This window comes from Panthera tigris, chromosome A3, assembly GCF_018350195.1.
Source record: "Panthera tigris isolate Pti1 chromosome A3, P.tigris_Pti1_mat1.1, whole genome shotgun sequence".
NCBI lineage: Eukaryota > Metazoa > Chordata > Mammalia > Carnivora > Felidae > Panthera > Panthera tigris.
This window is the reverse complement of record NC_056662.1, coordinates 103,942,408-103,964,601: the sequence shown is the minus strand read 5'-3', so window position 1 is coordinate 103,964,601 and position 22,194 is coordinate 103,942,408. Positions and strand designations below refer to the sequence as shown.

The window sequence follows — 22,194 nt, the reverse complement described above, 5'->3', positions numbered from 1 at the left end:
CCAGTTGCTCAGCCACCAAGGTTCTGTTTTCCCTGAGCAGCCCCAGGCACAGCACAAACATTTTCTCCCATCCTAGAGCATTTGGAAGCTACTTCTGCTTTCCTCCCCACCACCCCAAATGGCCCCCAATCCCCCTTCACCCAAGAGGACGAGGACCTGGACCCCACAGCATCAGGGACACGACACACACCACACTGGGAAAGGGTTCTGCACAGGAAAGTGGCGATGGGGCCCAAGACGCCCCTGTATCTGGGCAGGTAGCTACCAAACAGCTTTCAGGGGAGCTCCCCTTGTTCATCTTTCTACTTAGTGCCCTTTCCACTGACCCTCCCTTTGCATCCCCGACCACCCTTTCCTGCCTATTCTGATCTGACCATTTGGAGGCAGGCAGTGGGGGAGGCCGGGGAGGCAGAGGCTGGGGCCTGAGCAGTCCATTATACCTGTCTGGAGAATCCTCCCACTAAAGCTGCTCGCTGTTGGCTTTTAATGAACTTGGCTTCCTTAGCAAGGCTCTGGGGAGAGGTTTGGGAGTGAGTGGTGGAAGGGCACAGGGTCTCTCAGGACTTGGGAGGGCATCTAGGCAGAAGCCAGGACAAGGCAGGAGGGGGCAGTGGCTCTAAAGGCAGGCCTTGGACCCCAAAATACACCCCAAGCGGAAGGATCCAGGCCCCCAAAATGCACTTCAAGCCCCCAGGTCTCTGTGTCTGGTTAAAAAGAGGGGGAGGGACCACAGGATTTACAGTTGGTCCTTAACCTTGAAAATTGCCCTCTCCAGCACTCACTGCCCAGATAAGGAAACTGAGGCCCAGAAAAGGGGAAATTCTAGCTCTGAGTCACTGCCCTAGCCCTTTGCATTACAGACTCTGGCAGAACCCTCAAAACCACCCCCTATTCTACCTGTTTAGTGAACGAGGAGACAGGTTCATAGAGACCGAGTAACTTGCCCAAGGTCACACAACCAGTATAAAGCAAGCCAATACGGGAGTCCACATGGTTGCAGAATGAAGAAGGTAAAAGCCCACCTCGTGAATGCAAAGACTTTCATACGCATCTCACCACAACCTTCTTAATGACCTTGTGATTTGATTCTTATGACCATTTTACAGGTGAAGAAACCGAGAGGTTAGAAGCAATTTGCTTCATGCAGAACTATGTTAAAGTGTTTAAACAAGGAGGCCATTAGACCGGGATGGCTCTGATGCCTTGGTAGCCCATGCCAGTAAACCGAACTATGCCAGAGTCAGTGCACTTGAATCTGAGAAAACAAAGCTTAAGAACAACCAATCACAAACAGCCAACTAGGCTTGCCCAAATAAGGCAAGTGCTTAAGCTAGGGTCAATCAAATTATTTCCTCGCCTTGCTTCTGCATATTCTTAAAAAAAAAAAAAACAAAAAAAACAAAAAAAAAAAACCAGCCTTCCCCTGGCTCCCATGGGTGGTGTTCCCAACCCTCTGGTTTAGCACTACCCAATTCAAGCAGATGTATACGCAAATAAACTCGAAAAAGAAAATGTTAGTGTGCCTCAGTTTACCTTTTAACAGCTCTGGTGGCAGAAGTGGAATCCGAAGCAGACCCTGATGGTCCCTGGGAGCAACAAGCAACTAGGCGTAGGCACCTGCCCTCCCCACCTTGTCCCCCTCCCCCCGACTCTTGGCACTCACTGCGTTCTTGCTGCACCTGAATGAAGGTCATGGGAAGTCCCTCGCAGATAACTGAGCTTCACGGCTTTTGCATCATAAGCTCTCTAATTTTATTTAAGCATTTTTTAAAAAAGTTTATTTATTTATTTTGAGACAGAGAGAGAGAGAGAGAATCTGCACTGTCAGTGCAGAGCCCAATGTGGGGCTCAAACTCATGAACCATATCATGACCTGAGCCGAAGTGGGACACTTAACGAGCCACCCAGGCGCCCCAAGCATTTATTTACTTTATCAGACTGGGTCCAACTTAAACATGATGAGCTCTCCAACTTAAACCAGACTGGGTCCAACTTAAACTGGACTGAGCCCAGGGGGAGGCCTCACATAAGTAAAATTTTGTTTTAAGGAAAGGAGAGGAGAAAATGGGTTCCTTCAAGTCCAAAAAGTCCTGGACTTCTCCATTTAGGACTCTGCCTAAGTGTATGTATGAAAATCATGGGCTCAGAACCTATATTTGTCTGAACAAGTGGGTTAACCTCACCAGAAAGAATCTTGAATTACAATGGCCGCAGTGGAGAACTTTTAGCCTAGATGAGCTTGCTGATGAGATGGCCCAGAGAAAAAAGTCTCACACTTCCCCAAAACAGCAGGATGCATTTTTGATTGGTGTGCAGAGGCTTCTAAGACTAAATTAACCAAAATTGTCTCTTATAAAGAGTTAACATTGCCAGGAATATTTACTATTCGTACCAACTCAAACCTGAGGATAAGATATTTGAAAGGAGTTTTTTCTTTTCTTTTAAAAAAATTTTTTTTAATGTTGAAAGGATTTTTTTAAAGAGGAGTTCTATGGTCAAAAGTTGGCTAAATTGGGGGCACCTGGGTGGCTCAGTCAGTTAAGTGTCTGGCTTCTGCTCAGGTCATGATCTCATGGTTCGTGGGTTCGAGTCCCATATCGGGCTCTGTGCTGACAGCTCAGAGCCTGGAGCCTGCTTTGGATTCTGTCTCCCTCTCTCTGCCCCTCCCCCGTTTGCACTCTGTCTCTCTCAAAAATAAATAAACTTAAAAAAAATAATAATTTGGCTAAATTGGAGATCTATAGTCAGAACCTGACAGGAACTTTTTATTGGCCTTGGAAGCTAAAACGGAACTGTGTATCTGGAGGGAAGGGCAACATTCTAAAGCCTTTGTGGAACAATGTATTAAAACATTCCCAAGACAGCTCTAAATCTAGAATGCAGGAAACTTTTGGTTTCCATCTTAGTTGGAGATCTCCCTGATATAAAGAAGAAAACTGAACATAATGTGGCTGGCTGGGTGGGTCCAGCCCCTGGATATCACACTGCAATCCAATTTGTCTTACAAATTGAGTCTTTCCCAGAACAGAAATGCAGGTCTTGAAACAATTCAAAGCCCACCTATCCTTTTTGCCATTCCCACCGGAGTAGAGCACGGATGACCGGTTACCAATCCTAGGGAGGACTCCAAACCCTTCTGCCCACCGCATCTTGCCATCCGAGCTGCCAGTGAAAACACAGCCCAGCCAAGCACTTGGATGGAACAACACTTTACTTACATAGAGAAGAGACAGAGTGAGATCAGCTTCCAGAGTGGACCTCAATCCCCCATGGCTAGAAGGTCTCTCCTGGTGGCGGACACAGGGCAACCGACCTATGAGCACCCCTCTCATGCTGGAATGGAAAAACCTTGCCCCTCCCTGCCGGGGACAGATATAACACTGGGTTGGCCAGGTGCCATCTGACGCACGCACTTTAAGCAGAGACAAAAGAATACCCAGAAAGTTAAACAAGGAGGGATATGCCCACAAAAGGTGATAGATAAGCCCAACACAGGCCACGTGGGCTTTTTACCTCTTGGTAAGAAGTGTTCCAGGTGTAAGGCCCTCTCTTGGGTGGTGGAGTGCGGGGTCAAAAGACTGTGATACAGGAGACTGCCTCTCCTAACAATTTCCAAATAAGATAAAATCCTGAATATGAATTACTGAACCGAGGTTTATCTACCTTTGGCTTCTCAATACAAACCGACTAAAGGTATTTCTTTTTTTTTTTTTAATTTTTTTTTTAACGTTTATTTATTTTTGAGACAGAGAGAGACAGAGCATGAATGGGGGAGGGTCACAGAGAGAGGGAGACACAGAATCTGAAACAGGCTCCAGGCTCTGAGATGCCAGCACAGAGCCTGACGCGGGGCTCGAACCCACGGACCGTGAGATCATGACCTGAGCCGAAGTCGGACGCTTAACTGACCGAGCCACCCAGGCGCCCCTAAAGGTATTTCTGTCAATAAACATGTTTTGTGCCATGTTGAAAATCTTACTATGAGGAAGAACATGCTCCTAGAAATTATGAAATGAATTAATAAGTTTGCCAGTCTATAGAATGCTGGTGTAAGAGCCCACGAATGCTCGCGTCTGAGTTTCACTAGAAATCAAGGTTGCTAAGGGTTAGACATTTCTAATCGATGCACATAATCGAAACTACTAGAAATAATAAGATAACGCTTCATGCAAGGAAAGTAGGGTGTAATTTTGGTAAGAATAGGCATAAAATATGGAAATGTATTTGTTAAGGAAAAATAAAGTTATTTTGCCCGACAGTGGAATAACTGGTTGTTTCAGAGTGAGAAGGAAGAGAATAAAGGACAAAACTTAAATGGATCTGGACAGGGGCGCCTGGGTGGCTTGGTCGGTTAAGCGTCCGACTTCGGCTCAGGTCATGATCTCGTGGTCCGTGAGTTCGAGCCCTGCGTCGGGCTCTGTGCTGACAGCTCAGAGCCTGAAGCCTGTTTCAAATTCTGTGTCTCCCTCTCTCTGACCCTCCCCCGTTCATGCTCTGTCTCAAAAATAAATATAAAAAAATAAAAAAATTAAAAAAAAATGGATCTGGACAGTAGGAAGAGAGTGGGGGGCGGAATCTCACGTGGTCAAGCTGGCTAACATTGAATGGATTTACTATACAGGTTTTAAAAATAAGCTTTAATATCAATGGTATGCCTATGCAAAATTAAAATGTAATTGTCTTTCATTTGTTAAAAGAACAAAGTTTTCTTGGACTGTTGGCCTCCTCTTGGTAAGAGATCATGGAAGGTGTTCGTTCCTTCACCTTTGGGTAATCCACCTGGAAATCAAAGATTTTATGTCTCACCGAAGCAATTTCTTGTGTTTCGTGTTCTGTTTATCAGGTCTTTGATTACTTGGGAGAGTGGAGTCTTTTCTATGAAAAGAGCTAAGGTTTTTTTGGTTTGTTTTTGTTTTTGTTTTTGCTTTTCTTTTTGTTTGTTCTACAAAACTTTTTTGCCTTAGAAGTTTTTATCACTTTGGTTGACTAGATCACCACGATCATATTTAGTCAACTGTTCAAATCTTTTCATATTTCTTATAAACTTCCCATAATCAAATTCCAAATGAAGTCTTTTTGACCTTAAACTAACTTGGAATTTTCCAGAGGACTCTGGAACATCTTAAGATTTTAGTTCTCGGGGCGCCTGGGTGGCTCAGTTGGCTAAGCATCCGACATCAGCTCAGGTCATGATCTCACGCTTCACGAGTTCAAGCCCCGCATCGGGTTCTCTGCTGTCGGCTCAGAGCCTGGAGCCTGCTTCGGATTCTGTGTCTTCCTCTCTCTCTGCCCAACCCCCACTCGTTCGGATTCTGTGTCTCCCTCTTTCTCTGCCCAACCCCCACTCGTGCTCAGTCTGTCTGTCTGTCTCTTGAAAATAAATAAAAACATTAAAAAAAAATCCTTCTCTCCCTCTGTCTCCCCAGCTCACGCTCTCATAAATAAATAAATAAATAAATAAATAAATAAATAAGAGGGGCGCCTGGGTGGCTCAGTTGGTTGAGCGTCCGACTTTGGTTCAGGCCATGATCTCTCACTTCGTGGGGGAAGCCCCACTCTACTGTCAGCCTGTTGGTGCAAGCCCGCTTCGGATCCTCCGTCCCCCTCTCATTCTGCCCCTCCCCTGCTTGCGTGCTCTCACTCCCTCAAAAAAATAACATCGACATTAAAAAAAATAAACACAACAACAAAAATAAAACCTTCTTCAGGTTATATCTATATGGGTATGTGTTATCGATGTCAGTGTTCCAGAAATTATATGAAATTCCTAGAGATCTCATGTGTCGTGGTATCATGCCATCGATGATAATTCTAGTTATTATCTTAAAGTGTATGTCACAGAAATAATGAAAATCCCATGCTAACTGCATTATAATGAACTCTCATCAGATCTTTAACCACGGTCACTTTTGTAAACAAAATGGAATATACGTATATATTTTTTATTGCTCTCTCCCTCCGTCTGATCTCTCTAGAATCCAGAAACTCTCACTGGCTCTTCTTATTTTTCAGGACAATGTAGGTATTCAATAAGAATCTGTTTTCCTAGTAACAGGACACAATTGGGCAGGTCCGTGGCTTGGCTTCTTAGACCCAACGAGGCTTTACAAAATCTAATAAACCAGGAATGACTTCATGTATCCAATGAAGTCCATAGATATCACCAAGCTTTAACTGACATGTCATATTTAAGGACATATATAAAATCACTATTCTTGTCATTCTTGTATAAATAATCAGGCCATACTTCATGAGACAACTTATTTTGCAAACAAATTTGTCTTATGCTCTTTGCCAGAAATTGGGGTAATTGTGGAGAAAAAATTATGTTTCTATAAGTTTCATTTCTGTAAAGTGATAGTTTCTGTAGCAAGCTGTAACATAACCCTTGTGGATATCAGGCTCCAGTCCCGTGCATAGTCTTTGGAGTTTGTTATCTACTGTAAACTGGCCTGGATCCCCAATTCTTGCAGTTTTCTCTGATGTCTGGCTATAGCTTTCCCAACTAACATTTCTAATTTTCTTCCTCTGACTTGGACTCACTAAGAACAAAAACTGCCCCAATCCCACAGCCCTGCCAACTAATGCTAGACAACTGGGTATGAACTTTAGAGAAATCACCACAATGGCTCACCTATGGGTAAACTTTGTGCCTTTTGCTCAGAAAGTTCACCAGCGACGACATCACCAGCGATGTTCAAACTGTGAGATGCCTTATGAGCCTTATGGCTAGGAACCTAACATCTAGAATCTTCTTGATTGGTTTCCCTCTGGGCTCAGAAACTGGTTTATAGTCTGCTCTAACAATTAACCTTTGTTTTTCTTTTGTTTATGTAGAAATGCCTTTTATTAAACACCTGATTGCTTGCACCATAGAGGCCTAGGTTTGGGAACCCTCCTGAAATGAGACACAACTGTTGAACTGACCCGATCCGTTCTCAGGACCAAGGGATGCGTTCAGCTGGACGGCACAATCTACCAACTCAAATTCTAGACTGTGAAACTTCTTGGAGGAATGTCAAAGGCAGGGAATAAAAGGTAGCAAAATATGCCACCCTAAAACATGCCTCTGTGGCCTCGCAATTATCGTAAGTTGATAAAGTCATTTTAGGTAACAGAATTGCTTTGGATTGCTCGTTGACCTAGCAAGGAGGACTCTGTGCCATAGCACGTACCTCCTGCTGTGCCTGGATCAACACCTCTGGGATAGTAGACACTCAAATACAGGAAATGAGCAAAAAGGCGCTTGGCTGAAATCGGTTGATGCCTCTTCAGATACATGCTTTGATTTACATGATGCCAACCGGCTGGGTTCGTGGGTGCCCTGGTGAAGAAGCATACTTCAATCTCTTGGTAACTTCAATCTCTTGGTTTTATCATCCTCCTGACAGTTATCACCGTACTCTCCCTGGTGCGCTGTGTTCTCTCAACGGTCTTAAATATATGTTCACGGCCATCCGAAGTACATCAGATGGTCTCACTATGCACGGAAAAACACACAAGATCAGCAACAAGATGAACAGCCAAAACGATTCTTCCACAGCCTGGCGTCATAATCTGGTGAGTTTCACAAGATCAGAACTTAACCCCGAGGATGACTGACCGCAGCAGTCGCGTCAAATTGTCTGTCAATTTGTAGGAAAGGATGACCAAAAGGGGAGAACTGTTAAAGAGATTTAACAAGGAGGCTGCTGGACGGAGGTCTATGCAACCAAATCCAAACTTCAGCCAGAGTCCAGGAAATTAAGAACAACCAATCACAAACAGCCAACTAGGCCTTCACCAATAAGGCAACTGCTTAAACCATGGCCAATCAAATATTTCCTTGCTTTACTTCCGCACCTTCTTTATAAAACCTCTCCCCTAGTTCCTGTCTGTGGAGCCCTCCTAACCATCTCCTGCTAGGCACTGCCATGTCTGAATCGAAGTGTGCTCAAATAAACCCTTGAAATTTTCAATATGCCTCAGTTTACCTTTTACCAGCTATGAGTGCCAGAGATAGTATTCTGTTTAAAAACTGTGGAGGGGCGACTGGGTGGCTCAGTCAGTTGAACGACTGACTTCAGCTCAGGTCATGATCTCATGATTCGTGGGTTCAAGCCCCATGTCGGGCTCACGGCTGTCAGCACAGAGCCTGCTTCGGATCCTCTGTCCCCCTCTCTCTCTGCCCCTCCCTTGCTCATGCGTGTTCCGTCTCAAGAATAAGTAAACATTTAAAAACATAAAAAAATGCAGGCCGCCTGGGTGGCTCAGTCGGTTAAGCTTCCAACTTCAGTTCAGGTCATGATCTCACAGTTGGCAGGTTCGAGCCCCACATCCGGCTCTGTGCTCGGAGCCTGGAGCCTTCTTCTGATTCTGTGTCTCCCTCTCTCTCTGCTGCTCCCCGGCTTGTGCTTTGTCTCACTCTCTCTCTCTCAAAAATAAACTTTTACAGGGGCGCCTGGGTGGCTCAGTCAGTTAAGCGTCTGACTTCAGCTCAGGTCACGATCTCACGTTCCGTGAGTTCGAGCCCCGCGTCGGGCTCTGGGCCGATGGCTCAGAGCCTGGAGCCTGCTTCCGGTTCTGTGTCTCCCTCTCTCTCTGCCCCTCCCCCGTTCATGCTCTGTCTCTCTCTGTCTCAAAAATAAATAAACGTTAAAAAAAAATTAAAAAAAAATAAACTTTTACAAAAGTAAAATAAATAAATAAATAATAAATAAATAAATAAATAAAAACTGTGGAGATAAAGCACAGAGAGCATTGCAAATAAATAAATAATAAATAAATAAATAAAAACTGCGGAGATAAAGCACAGAGAGCATTGCATGGCCTCTCAGGCCTGCGAGGGCATTATGCAATGTCTGCCCAGAGCATCTGACTCTCCAGGGGAGCAGAAGTCAGAGGTACAATTGATGAGGTCCCAGACATTTTACAAGCCAATAAATCTGATAAGATGCGATGATTTCCTCTTCTCTCTGGCAGAGGAGATAACCCTGCCGGTGGCTGTCTCACTGCCCTGGATCTTTCTTAGTTTCAGTCTGAGAGGTCATATCCCAGTGTTCCTTTTATTTCCACCCTCTCTAAAAATCCCTGTGTTTCTCTTTTGAATCAGCTTTGTCATTCTGGTTTCCTCATTAAGTACTTCAATAGAACCTTGATATACGCTCACTGTCTATTTGTGGAAGAATGATATTTTTAACACAGAGAGAATGATGCTTTGACAATACAAGCCAGCTGTACCCAGCTCTGTCTGTAACCTCGAGTCTTTGCTGTCCCAGTCTGAAGCCCAAGCCCTCTTTCCTGGCTTCTGGCCGTCCCCCTGCCTCTGCCCCATGCCTTGTCCCTGGGACCCCGCCTGGGCACCTGCTGCAGCGCAGGGCGAGTGGCTCAGAAGACAGGGCTCTCCCCCGCCTTCACGCGGACTCCACGTCTCATATGCAGCTGTTAAACTTGTTGAGTTGGGGCAGAGGCGCCAACAGCCAAGACCAGCTAGACAGGTCACACTGAGGGATTAAGAAACCGGCTCTGTGACTCACCCTTTCTCCCCCCACCAGGGGGCAGAGAAGGAAAAGGTTGGTGAGGCAGAGAAAGGAACATCTTTGGAAAGGTGGTTGGCGTGCTTTTTTTCCTCCTCCCACACCCAGGGGGCTTTAGTCCTCTGTCCAATTAAGAGGCTTCTGAGAAACCCGTTTGGGTCTGGGCATGGGTCCCTGGGGCCATGTGGGTCTGAGCCACCCCTGGAGGAGGTCAGGTGATGGCTGTGGCTAGAGGCAGCCAAGTAAGGAGAGGGAACCGGACACCCACCCGGTAATGGTCCCTGGAGGTAGGGCGTGTGTTTCTGCAAAGCACCCTTGGACCCTGTGGAAGAGAGCTGGGGAAATGCATCTTCAATGTCCCTCTTCCTCCTGCCTGGAGAGGGGAGTATCAACAGTTGGGAGATGAGGTCAAGGGGCATCCTGAGCAAAGGAAGGGAGCCGGCATTGGTCCGGCCCCCAGAACCAGGCGGGAAGCAAGGTGAAGAAACAGTGGAGATGCCCAGGACCCCACCTACACTCCGCCTTCCTGCTCCACCTTTACGCCCGAGACAAGTCAGCAGGGGGGTGGGGGGGGGGAGATCCCAAAGCGAATGAGGAGCTGGAGCTCTGATATGGGCCAGAAAGGATCCCCTGAGTATTTGCTAACACCTAATTCCATCAGGTCCGCAATTCGGTCCGCAATTCCACAGTGCAGACCGGAAGGGTCAGGGGTGACCGCTTCCTCTGGCTCGCTCCTTACGTTGACATCGAGCATTTGTGTTTTAGCAGCATCGCAGCGTTCACACCCAGCCTGCCCTTGGCCTCCTTGCACCCCCACTTACTGTGAATCCCGGAACCAGCACCCAGGGCTGGAAGGAGCTCAGAAGCAGGCCAGAAGGCTAAGCCTTTGTGGGTTTTGTTGTTGTTTTGTCAGATGAGGAACCGCAAGACTAGGGAGGCAGACTGCACCTTTGGGTGACACAGACGTGCAGCATCTCCCTCCTTTCAAGGCAGAGACACACAGAGGGAGTGAGAAACGGCCCCCATGAGCCTGCGAGTGAATCAGCCTTGAAAAAGGTGCATGAAGCTACCAGGCAATAAAGACTCCCATCGACTGAAACCCAATAAGCAAGGGGCCTTGCTGACTCTCCTGCTGACCCTGTGTAGCAGACACTCGGACACCTGTCCCCGGGGGGACAGCCAAGGCTGAGTGTGGTCAGGAGAGGTACTCACGATCGCTGGCTGCCAGGTAGGATCAACTGGTAGAAGGAGCTAGTGGGGTCATCGCCAGGGGCTTGGTACCTCTAGGCGCATCCCTCTGCCACCAAGCCTGGCCCCCAGGTGCCTCTCCTCCCAGAGAAGTGGCCCGCCATCTGCCAAGTCCCCTCCTCCTCCACAGTGGCTGCCTGGGGCGGGGAAGGTGAGCGGCTGGCAGACAAGGCTAAGAGGCATCATGAGCCCAGAGTTTCCACTTCTTTCGAAAAGCTAGCTTACGACCCAGGGCTCCCATTTCCTGCAGCAACATTGGCCTGAGTCCCACCACCGAAAGGCCCCTGAGGTCGCCACCCCTGCTTTAGACTCAGCCCTCCATCCCATCCCCTGCTGCAAACCTTCACTACATCAGAGTCCTGTCTTCTTACTCTTACAGATCTGTTATTGCTTTTGAGTATTTAAAACCATTATTGGGGCGCCTGGGTGGCTCAGTCGGTTGAGCGTCTGACTTCGGCTCAGGTCATGATCTCCTGGTTCACGAGTTCGAGCCCCGCATCGGGCTCTGTGCTGACAGCTGGGAGCCTGGAGCCTGCTTCGGATTCTGTGTCTCCCCACTCTCTGCCCCTCCTCTGCTCACACTCTCGCTCTCAAAGATAAATAGACATTAAAAAAAATTCTTTTTAAACCATTATTATTCGACCGACTTTGAAATGATTGATGTGATTGATTACATGTGCAATTTTGTGTTTTTATTCTTCTTAAAATATTATCCTTGGACAAGGATTTAGCATACAGACTTTGTACCAGGTGCTCAGGACAAGTTCCCCTGCCCTCAGAGAGGGGACAAAAGTCAGGCTTTTCAGCCCAGTCCCGCCCAGTGTTGACACATTGCCCCTCAGTGTCTATGAGCCTCTTTGGGCAGCAGAAGTATTTTTGATCTTTGGCTAAGCTAAAAAAGCCAACACGTCACGTGTCTACAGTGCTACATGTACATGTCTTAGGGATTTAATTTGATACCTCTTCAGAGAATCATGTGATTTCTTTAGCCTAATTCCCTTCACAGCCCTCCAATCACAGGATGAGACAAAAGGGTCCAGAAGCCCCGAGCTGTCGAGGGTCTCTCCTTTCAGCGTCTGGAGCTCCTGACAACGCCTTCCCCGGCGCATCTCGCCAAGAAAACGCCAGGTCCCCACGCGCGGAGCCCCTCGCCTTATGCCTGCCTCCTGGTCCCCAGGGCTGATCCTGGGGGTCTCGCTTAGCCCTTGAGCGCCCACTGTGGGGAGGGGCCGAGCAGAAGTGGCGCCTGGCCCGTGGTGCTGTCACTCCCACGTGGGCTCCTCCCCAGGCCTGAGCCTGACAGCCCCCCTGTATCCCTACCAGAAATTCCAGGTTGGTTGGTATTTATAGATTTTGAAAGGTGGCTGTCACTGAGCAAGCCCTTTCTTTAATCCTCACTGCAGATGTCACATGTCTTTGATGGAGGAGGAAGGGGCTCTCGGGTGGGGGAAGGGAGGAGGAGAGAGGCTGGGGTAATGGGGTCAGGGTGTGCAAGGCGGGTGGGCGGGCGCCAGAGCTCCCTGCTCCCTCCCAGCCCAGGCACTGACTCGGCAGTCAGTGCTCCTTGGAAAGGAAGCGCCCTCCCACCTCCTTTCCCTCCCCAGGCCCTGGCTTGGCAGTGGCTGCCTGGAGGCCAGACGGCAGGGTTCCAAGCCAGGGGGTCCCTTCCAGTTCTGCCCTCAGGGCCGCTCCCCCTCTGATGGCCCCTGTCTCACTCAATGCAGGAGCAGTAGTCCTGAGTCCCAAACCTGCTTCTTTCCGCTCCCTTCACCGGTCCTGCCAAAGCAGCCCTCACCTCGAGCCAGGTTCCCAGAGATGAAGCGGAAGAAGAAGCTGATGATGTCTCCCAGGTGCTTCTTGCAGCCGTGGTGGCACTCCTGCAGCCTCAGAGCAGCCCCCCGGGCTGGTCCGGGGGTCTCACCGTGCCCCGCCACCCCTGGGCCTGGCCCCATCCTGGGGGCCCCAGCTCCCGCCCTTGGCTCTGCCTGACCAGCCACAGTGCAAGCTACCCCCAGCCTGCTCTGTTCTTCCTGCCTGCTTCCCCCGACACTCAGAGCCTTCCTGCTAGAATTCTCTCCCTCTCCCTGCTCTAGTCTGTCTCTCCAGGTTGAGAGCAACCTGACCCTCAGGGTCTTGGCAGTTCTGGCCTAAACTTCCCTTCTCTGTCCTCTGTCCTCTGTCTCTGCCTCCTGCTCTCTTAGCCTTTCCCAAGACCTCCTGCCCACTCAGCCTCAGCCCAGAGCCCCCAGGGACTGGCCAGCACCTGCCAGCCCCACTGCCAGGGTGGGCTTCCTGGAGCAGCCCCTAATCCTACCCCCAGGCCAGGCCCTTCACCTTGTGCCTGGCTCTGGCTCCTCTCGACCCCGCAACTCACTCTTCCTGGAGGCAGAAGGGCTCCTGCAGCTTCCTGGGCTGAGAAGGAGGTGAGAGTGGGGGTGGGCATTGCCCCTGAGCTCCCAGCACCAGTGGAGGAGGTGCCATTGGTGTGATATTTGGCATAGGGTGTGATCTCACTGCAAAGGGGCCTCACCCATATCCCAAGGCTTCTCTGCAGCCAGAAAGGGAGTAGCCTGCTCCCATCCAAGCTTCTGCCTGGTGCGGGGCAAGAGGGACGGATAGGGGCCCTGGGCAGAGCTGGGGGATGGGTAGAGCCCTGGCCTTTGGCTATTTCTTGACCTCTGATCTCTGCTCACCGACGACGCCAAACCACAGCCCCGTCGGTGTCTCTATAGAGTAGAGAATGGGGAGATGAAAAGGGGTCCCTCTGATGAGGAAAGTAAAGGAAGACAAGTGTGACTAGAGCAGAAACTGCTGACCATCCCCCCGCCCTCAGATTCCTCGGGCACCTGCTATGCGCCAGGCACTTTTCTAAGGTCCCTCCGGCCGCCAGCGTATTCGGTCGTCAAAACAACCTTACAAGGTACGTGTGGCCGAGAGTGGCACATGAGTGTTCGTTCTCCTTCGCTTCTCCGCCTACAGAATTCAGATTCTGTTGGAGGTGGTAATGTGCCCACCTTAAAAAAAACTACCACTCCCTTACCTCCCTTGCAGTCAAGGTGGCTCAGTTGTGGCCAGTGAAATACAGGCATGCATCTTCCAGAGATTTCTATGAGAGTGTTGCTTTCCTGATGTAGGCACTACCGTTTCCTCCTTCCACCCAATTTCTCCTTCCTCATGCCTAGAACGAAGGCCATGATAGCTGGAGCCAAAGCAACTACCTTGTGGCTGTGAGGGAAAGGGCAAAACCAAAACCAAACAAACAAACAAACAACCCCCACAAAACACAAAGAGCCCCAGAGACCTTGATTCTGACATCCCCAAGCTGCTAAACTGAGTGCCAGCCACTGCTTGGCCCAGATTTCTCAGATCTCTGTCTACATTAAGCCACTGTTATTTGGGGTTTCTGTTATATGCAGGGACAGCCAAGTCAAAATATTCCCTCCAAAGTGAAAGACGAACTTGCACCTTGCCCTCCCGGCGGGTAAAAGGAGGTGCAGTGTTGGATGGGCCTTCCTGGGTACCGCAGGTCAGCGTGCCGCGGCAGACCGTGTGCTTGGCTGACAGTAAGCCATGGCTGCGCAGTGGCTCAGGCTGCCTGATGACCCTGCGCGCTCACTGGCACACGCTGGGTTTCAGGCAAGGTGGCTCGCTCCGCAAGGCCAAGCGCAGGCCCCCGTGGGAGCGTTCCGTGCTCTCCCCGGGCTTTCGAGCAAAGCCCTGTTTTCTTTGGCAAAGATCTTTTGACATGCAGCTGGCGGCTCGCTACTGGGCTCGCATGGACACAGAGGACGTGCCGGAGGGACACCAGGTGGCCGTGGACCTCCGTGCCCATCAGGGGCTGAGAACCGACCTCTCCCCCAGCTCGGAAGGCCTGTGTGCGTGCAGCGTTCCATCACCATGTGCAGGTGCTATGTCGCTATGCCTGAGCGCAGGGTCGGAGGGTCCGGAAGGCCCAAGCACGTGTGTACGAAGTGACTCAGGCCCCCCTGGGGCCTGCTGCTCGGCCAGCTTCCCCTCAATCCACACCAGTGGCTCCACGAGGAGTCCCCAAGGGCATCTGAAGAGGAAGAACGTTCACACGTAATTTCTAGACGGAGCTGCGAGAAATGCTGGCCACAACTCGAGGCTGACCTGCTGGCCCACTCAGCAGGGAAGGGTGACGGGGAAGGGGAATCTTTGTGGTGGGCAGACTGTTGAATACAACTGCTTGCCCACACTGCCTGGAAGAAGAGATGGCCTGAGCATCATCGCTCATGGGCGGTTGCTAACCATTTGTTCCGGGATCAGGGAGGAGAAGGAAAGGAGATGCCAGGGGGGGTGACTGTTCTCCAAAGGGCACCCAGACCCGAGAAGGAGCTCAGTAGTCAGGTGGACAAGATGGCCTGTCGGCCCGTATTCCTTGCTGCCTGGCACTGCTCGCCAGCAAAGTGCCGTGTGGACTAAGATTACTTATGGGTTCAATACAAGAACTTCTCACCAGGCCGATGTGGCTACAGCTGTCGCCAAGCACCCAGCCTGCCAGCAAGGTGACAAGCCAGCCACCAGCCAGCAGGTCGGCTACATCGCGTCCCCTGCATCCTGGCAGGGACAAACCACTTATCCTCTCTGGAGCGGACACTCATTCTGCGCATGGACCTTCCCTCCTGCCCGCCCTGCTTCTGCCAACACCATCACCCCTCACAGTGTCCCACACACCATCGTCACTGACCAAGGGACTCATCTGACAACAAAGAAGTGTGGCCAAAGGCCAGCGTTTGCATGACCCGCTGACCTTATCCGGTTGCCCAGGCCCCGGAGCCGCTGGCCTCACAGAACAGTGGAAGAGGCCACGGCAGACCGGGTCCCGGCACCTGCCACGCGGTTATGCAGATGCTGTCCCGTCAGATGCTGGATGTGCTGCCGAATATGCTGCTTCTCCGGCAGAACGAGGGATCCAGAAGCCAAGGGAAATGGTACCAGTGGGTCCTCACGCCCCCTCGCTGCGTTTTTGTTTCTCATCGCCAATACTCTGGGCTCTGGGTTAGAGGTGTTGGATCCCAAATCAAGAATGCTTCCTTAAAGGGAAACACCAGTGGACCTACTGGACCGGAGGCTGAGGCTGCCACCTATTTTGAGGTCCCCACGCCACTTAGACCAACTGACATAGTGGGTGTTGGGTGGGCAAATGATCCTGATCATCCAGGGGAGAAGGTTCTACAGCTGCACGAGGTGGGGGAGGGGAGCGCTAGGTCTGAAATCGAGTGAATTCTCCAGGGACTTGATTAATACTGCCAAACACAAGGATAAAAGTTAGTGGGGTGTTATAGGCAGGAAGGCCAAGAGCTCAGGTCGCCTCAGGGATGAGAGTTTGGATCAGTCCACCAAGGACTCTTAACTGAGGCCTCTGTGGTGGTTTACAGACTGTTACAAATTTCCTACAACAACTCCGTGCAGAGGTAGTCTATTTCCCTTTCCCTCAAATCTGGGCTGAGCTGGGGACTTGTTTTGACCGATAACATTCAGTGGAAATGATGCTATGTGAGTTCTGGAGCCTAGGCCTCAAGAACCTTTCTGTCTTTTCGTATTGGAACAGCCCCATTCAGAAGCCAGCCCCCTTGTACACTGAGACCGCCATGAGGTGAGGAAGCCTCAGCAGCCCTGGAGAGGCGGACGGGCACTGAGGTACCACATGTGAGTGGAACCTTCTTGGCCCAGCCCAACCACCAGCTAAACAAAGGCAAGTGAATCGTCACAATCAATGCCATGTGGAGTAGAAGCGCCATCCAGCGGAGGCCCGCCTTCATGCCTCACCCACAGAAATGAGAGAAAACAAAATGGCGGGATTTGGGGCTATTTTGTTGGGTGACAAAAGGGTAACTGAAACATCCCTCTCTCAACTTGGGGTTTGGGCTCAACACACTCTCTCCAGAGAAACCCTCTTCGCCAATCATCTCCCCCCCAGACTCCAACCACTCAACTTTCCATACCTTTGATGAGGGTGAAGGCTTCAAGAGCCACGTGGCCAGTTTCCAGATAATTCCTGGCATCTCAGTTTGAAACACAATGTTGTGCATATCTTGGTGCTTCAGACGCATTAAAATTCTGTCAGCATATATTTAGATATCCTTATAGATTACAGACAAATCAATTTACTTTTTCGTCCTCAGGTCTGTCTACCACCACTCCATTTATCGGGGTACTAGTGGTGATGGCAGCTTTATGACTTTACATGGGCTTGACAGAGGCAGAAGTGAGTACCCAGAGATGGACGCAATGGCTGAGTTGGGTCTCCACTTTGGAGGAGGGGGCAGGAGTGTGTCCGTTTGCGTGAGGAACGGTTACACGTATCACACAGGTGCATGTGGCTGCCTCTCCAGTGTCCCTACCAGAATGACAAGGGACATGGAGGCATTTCCTGGAGTGGCAGGCAGGGCCCTGGCCTCGCCACATCCAGGTCTCCCCCTCTGGTCTTCTAGAGTTTCTGTGAACTACCCACCAGTCTAGAGTAAATGCCTCTCTGGACAAAACGGGCCAGCCTGGACTCGGTGGTCTGTGGCCAAGACCCCAGGTTATTCTGTGGGTGGTATTACTGTGACAGTTTTACAGTTGAAGAATCCCAGTCCTACTGCCCTCATGGGGAGCCACACTTGAGGAACGGGTCTATCCAGTTGGTAGCCTAGCCCAGCTCCTGGAGAGTTGTTCTGGTATCCTGACAGGAAGGATGTTTAGATGCGGTGGAGACATGCAGAGCAGGTCAGAGTCCCAGAGCCCTCTGGTCCCTGAGGACGAGTCCCCCAGTATTGGTGAGGGGCACACTTTTCAGCTGGGGACGGGGGCTCCTCCATGCTGCCTGCCCTGTGTTCCCCGACTCCCGGGCCCATCTCAGAGGCCACCACTGCAGGCTCCCTCCCGACTCCACACGGGGGCCTCCACAAACCAGGAGGGATGGACGGCCCGGCACAATGGCAGCTGGTCTAGCCCTTGCCCTCTTGACTCCTGGCCCCTGAGTGCCACCCCCTCCTTGACACGGTGGCCTAAGCCTCGGGCACATCCCTATGTTTTACTGGGCCTTGGCTTCTCCCCCCAAGCTGTCCCAGAAATGTGTCTCTGACCTGCTTCTTCTGAGTGGAAAAACCCCTGACAACAAGGGTGCGTTGTCTCGGCCTTGTGGCCGCTTTCCACGGGCACCCGCTGCCCAGGACATCGCGGCTGGGCCCTGCTGAGCTCAGGGGCCGGGCAACACTGAGCGACACCTATTGTTCTCTGCACCCAGAGCCCGTGAAGTCTCCTGAAGGAGCAGAAGCGTCTCACTTCTGCACGGTTTAGCATTTCACGTGCACACGAAACCCTCAGTGTGACCGACCCAGTAGTGCCATCCTGGAGGGACACACAGAGGGCGTATTTGGACTAAGGAGCTCGGGGCTGGGGGCTACGCCTAGTGGAGACAAGGGGTGCACCGGGGTCTCAGCCTCTCAATCTGTGGGGGTGGCCGCTGCCTCCAGAGATCCCTGACGGTCCCCGAGAGAAAAGATACGGAAGACACACATCAGGGTGGGCACCCTGTCTGGAGCACAGGGAAGAAGCTCCAGAACCCTCGCTCAGCCCCTAATATCCTGTGACCTGCGGAGTCACGTGACCTCCCTGAGTTTCAACCGACTTTCATAAAAAATGAGGCGTCCGCAGCGCCTTCCTCACACAAGGAAATAGGATCTTGTTTTTGCACGTTTCACATACCCTCGGAGCGCCTGGCGTGGTGTCTGATAAACAGGTTCACGCAGGGGAAGGCACCAGGCTGGGCCTGAGCCATGGGTGGGGCCCCGGGCCCTGCTCCACTCCCCTCCACCCCCCCCCCCACACTCCGCCTCCCGCTCCTGCCCCCCTGCTCGCAGCTATGACAAGTCTTTAGCAAACACATCCTGACAGCTCAGCACAGGAATTAACCTGAAAGACCCTGGCCTCCAGGAGCCCGCCCCGAGCTAAAGGTGGGACCTGTGGGTGCGGCCCTCTCAGCCCCTCTCCTTGTGACCTTGAACACACTAAGCCCGCCTCCAAGCTTGCTTTTCTCCATGCCCACCCACACTCATGGGTGCAAAAAGCCTCAGCCGGGAGGTGGCACATCACACTCCAGCCTGATGCTTCGTGCCTCCAAATTGCAAGTTGGAGATGGGGCCCAGCAGGCGTGAAGCCCCGGGGCGAGGTGGGGGAGCTGGATGGAGAGGATCAGGGAGGGAGAGACACCGAGGTGCTGGTCTTGTGCTATGCCAAGAAAAGCCTGGAGGGGGCGCCTGGCTGGCTCAGTTGGTAGAACATGCGACTCTTGAACTGGGGTGGGGATCAGGGGTCGTGAGTTTCAGCCCCGCCTTGGGTGTGGAGCCTACTTAAAAAAAAAAAAAAGAAAAAAAAAGAGAAGCCTGGAGTGTAAGGCCAGTAGGGCCTTTGAACCTCAAGCGACACAAGCCGTGTCAGTGGGAGCAGACCGACCCCGCGGGTGCACACAGCTGGCCACACAGCAGCGCCCCGGCTCACCTCTGCCCTTGGTTTCCATCCCGACAGAAAATGGAGTTGCTTTTGCCCTGCTGCAGAACAGACAGCACTACAACGATGCGAGCTTCCCAGGTGAGCTGTTTGCATGAACTTTCGGCGACTTCACGTTTCTGCCACGTGCAAAAACCTATCCTCCCATCGTTGCCCCGAGAAGTTGGGGAGCACACGTGGACCCCACCTCTGTATTCACGTGGACTCGTGCTTCTGTGAAAGGCCTGAGCGCGGAAGGGGGAGGGGGGGAGGGCTGGAGGCAGATGGCAGCAAGCAGCACAGATGGGCAGGGGCTCTGGGGGCAGCGGAAGGGAGGGGCTGGGCCCGGGCCGGGAGCACCCTGAGTGGGGTTGCGGGTAACGGACAGGAGCCTGGTAAGTGGCAGCCCCTTCCCCTCACACACTCCGTGGAGGTGACCGCCAGCCGCTTTGCCTGCTGCAGACCTGGGCCATCCCCTCCCCTCTCCTCCCATCAAGCCTGGGAGCCTGAGGCCATGATCGACGCCCATTCTCCCCTCGGAGGGACTGAGGCTCCCCGGAAATCACGCAGAGAGGGCTGTCGGGGCTCAAGTCTGCCCTTTTCCTTAAAGGCAAAGCGGCAGACTTTGCTGCACGCCTCGTGCCTGTGATCACACGCGTGTGGGTGTGCACGCGTGGCTGCGAGGGGTGTGTGTGCGCGCCCACATGTGCATGGGGGGGGGGCGCACGCTTGTGTGTGGCGGAGGCACAGGTATGTTGGTCGGTGTGCACTGTGTGGTGGGTGCGCCCGTCCGTGTGAGAGCACGGGGGGGGGGGGGGTGGGGGCTGCGTAAGGCCACCTCCGCATCTCTTGCTCTGTCACGCTCAGCAAACATCAAATATCACCACGGGCAAGCGCCAGGCAGCCATTTGCTGCGTTCCCTCAGGACCACCCGCGGTGCGGCACCCCCTCCTACCCTCCCGCCCCCCGTGAAGAGCCGGCCCCAGCCCCTGGGGTGCACTGGGCAGGACCAAAGAGGGGCTGGGGCGGGGCCTCCTCCTCACTGGGCCTCCTCACTCATTGCCGCCCATCCTGTTCACAGAGGACTTAGGAAGGACGCGTGAGCAGCCCAAGGTTACCCGCTGAGGGTGGGCAGGGCGAGCTGGGCCTGTCAGACTCCGACGCCTGGCTCTACCTTCCCAGTGACCTCGGTGGAATACCCCAGCGCGGTCCCGATCCTCTGTCGCCCCCTCCACGGGTCCTTGCTTTGAGCTCAGTGCCTTGCTTGGATTGACGGGGAAAAGCACGAATGAATGGAAAGCGTCATCTCCCAGGAAAGCGTCATCTCCCAATCTAGGCAGAGGTTGGGGTCCCAGGGTGGTCTGAGTCCTCAGATAGAACAGAGCGCACAACAGATGCCCCACCCCCACCCCCACCCTCCTCCCAGCCTGCCCCAGCCCCTACCTGAGCCCTGCGGGGCCGCACTGGACAGGATCCACTTGACCAGGCAGCACCGCATCAGGGCCTGGCGGGTGAGCCGGGGCCTCTGCCACTTGACGCCCTCCTTCTTGCTTAGCGGTGTGCGCCCGGGATCCCCCAGGAGGCTGCCATCTGACACCTTCATCACTTCCTGCAGCAGGAACAGGCAGAGCAGCCCTGAGCCCTTGCTCACTGAGAGGACCTCTGGGCCAGCCCCAGCCTCCCGGGCAAGGTCGACCTTAACTCCGCCAGCGTCTTGACCTCCAGGCGTGCATGCCCAGAGGTCCCAGCTCAGCTGGAGAGTTCCCAGGGCACTGCTGACCCTGGTACTGGTCGTCCCCTGCCCCCCTCTCTCCAGGAGCTCTCAGCCACTGCAAGCCAGAGGCAGCTTCAGGCACATACAGTGTCCACGAGAAAAGCAGCCCAGGTGCTCCAGGATGACGGCATGACATCCAAGGCCACTCTAGGGCTCTGGGCGCTGTGTGCCTCCTACGCACAGTCCCCTTTGGCCACACCGATCTACTCGGGGAAGACACCACTCTTCCCCATGTCGGCACAGCCCAGTGAGCCCCACCTCCACCTCAAGAGCCAGCTACCAAGTCACCTCTCCCAGGCAGCCCCCCAGCTTCTAAAACTCGGGGATCTGGCCCGTCCTTGTGTTCTAGTTCCCTAACAACATGGCTGTGCCGTGACGACTCGCTGAAGGAACTCCCGGACGAGGGCAGGGCTGGGGGTTTCCCTACTCTGCACCCTGGCCTGGCATATAGTGGGGCTCCCAGAAGGAGGGAGGTGAGGGTCCACACCCGCTCATCAAGCCCCCCCATCCTGGCACAGGCCTGGTTGCCAGAGAGCATCATCCAAAGCCCTCACTGGACTAGAGCCCGGACACGGGAGTGGATCCATGCAAGGTCACACAGCCAAGTCAGGTTTCCTCACTTGGCTCCTGAGCCCTCCATCTTTTTCACCTCGAGGCAAGCAGAGGTTGAAAGGAGAGCCGGGCGATCTCCCCCTTGAGGGGGCACATCGATGGAGCCCTCTACTCCAAGCTGTGCAACCGTCGAAAGAAGCAACTCGAACAGGTCTGGAGGAATCCTAGAGCGGGGAGCCGTGGAGGGAATGCTGGGAAGTGGGCTCCTTGTCGTGTGCGGCAAGGGACGGTGGCCATGGTGGCCCCTCCAGACATCTGCTGGGACTAGTTTGCTGCCTTTGTGAGATGCCCTCCTGCTTGGGATGGCTGTGCCACGGGTGTGGCCTGGCCCATTGGGCCACTGCCATAGGTAGCCCCCAGGTTCACTCTGTCCGTGATGCATGGCCTGAGTGCCAGTCGTGGGAGGAAGCGCCCCTGGGTGGGCACTAGTTCTGAGCAGGTGGCCAGGACAATGGCCACTGGGGTGGCGAGTTGGTGATATCCTTCCAGGGTCGTGGAATTTCACGCGTGGTACCTTTGGACGGTCCTGAAAAGTATGTGTCTCCCCAAATA

General features: G+C 52.6%; 1 protein-coding gene across 1 annotated transcript in view; it reads right to left on the bottom strand.

The window, feature by feature from the left end:
- Window positions 1–22,194, bottom strand: part of KCNIP3 (potassium voltage-gated channel interacting protein 3) — an 86,472-nt gene that overhangs the window by 53,071 nt on the left and 11,207 nt on the right. The window contains exon 2 of the mRNA XM_015537627.2: window positions 20,700–20,865. Coding sequence (XP_015393113.2) covers window positions 20,700–20,865 — 166 coding nt within the window. The remainder of the gene's footprint in view (window positions 1–20,699; window positions 20,866–22,194) is intronic.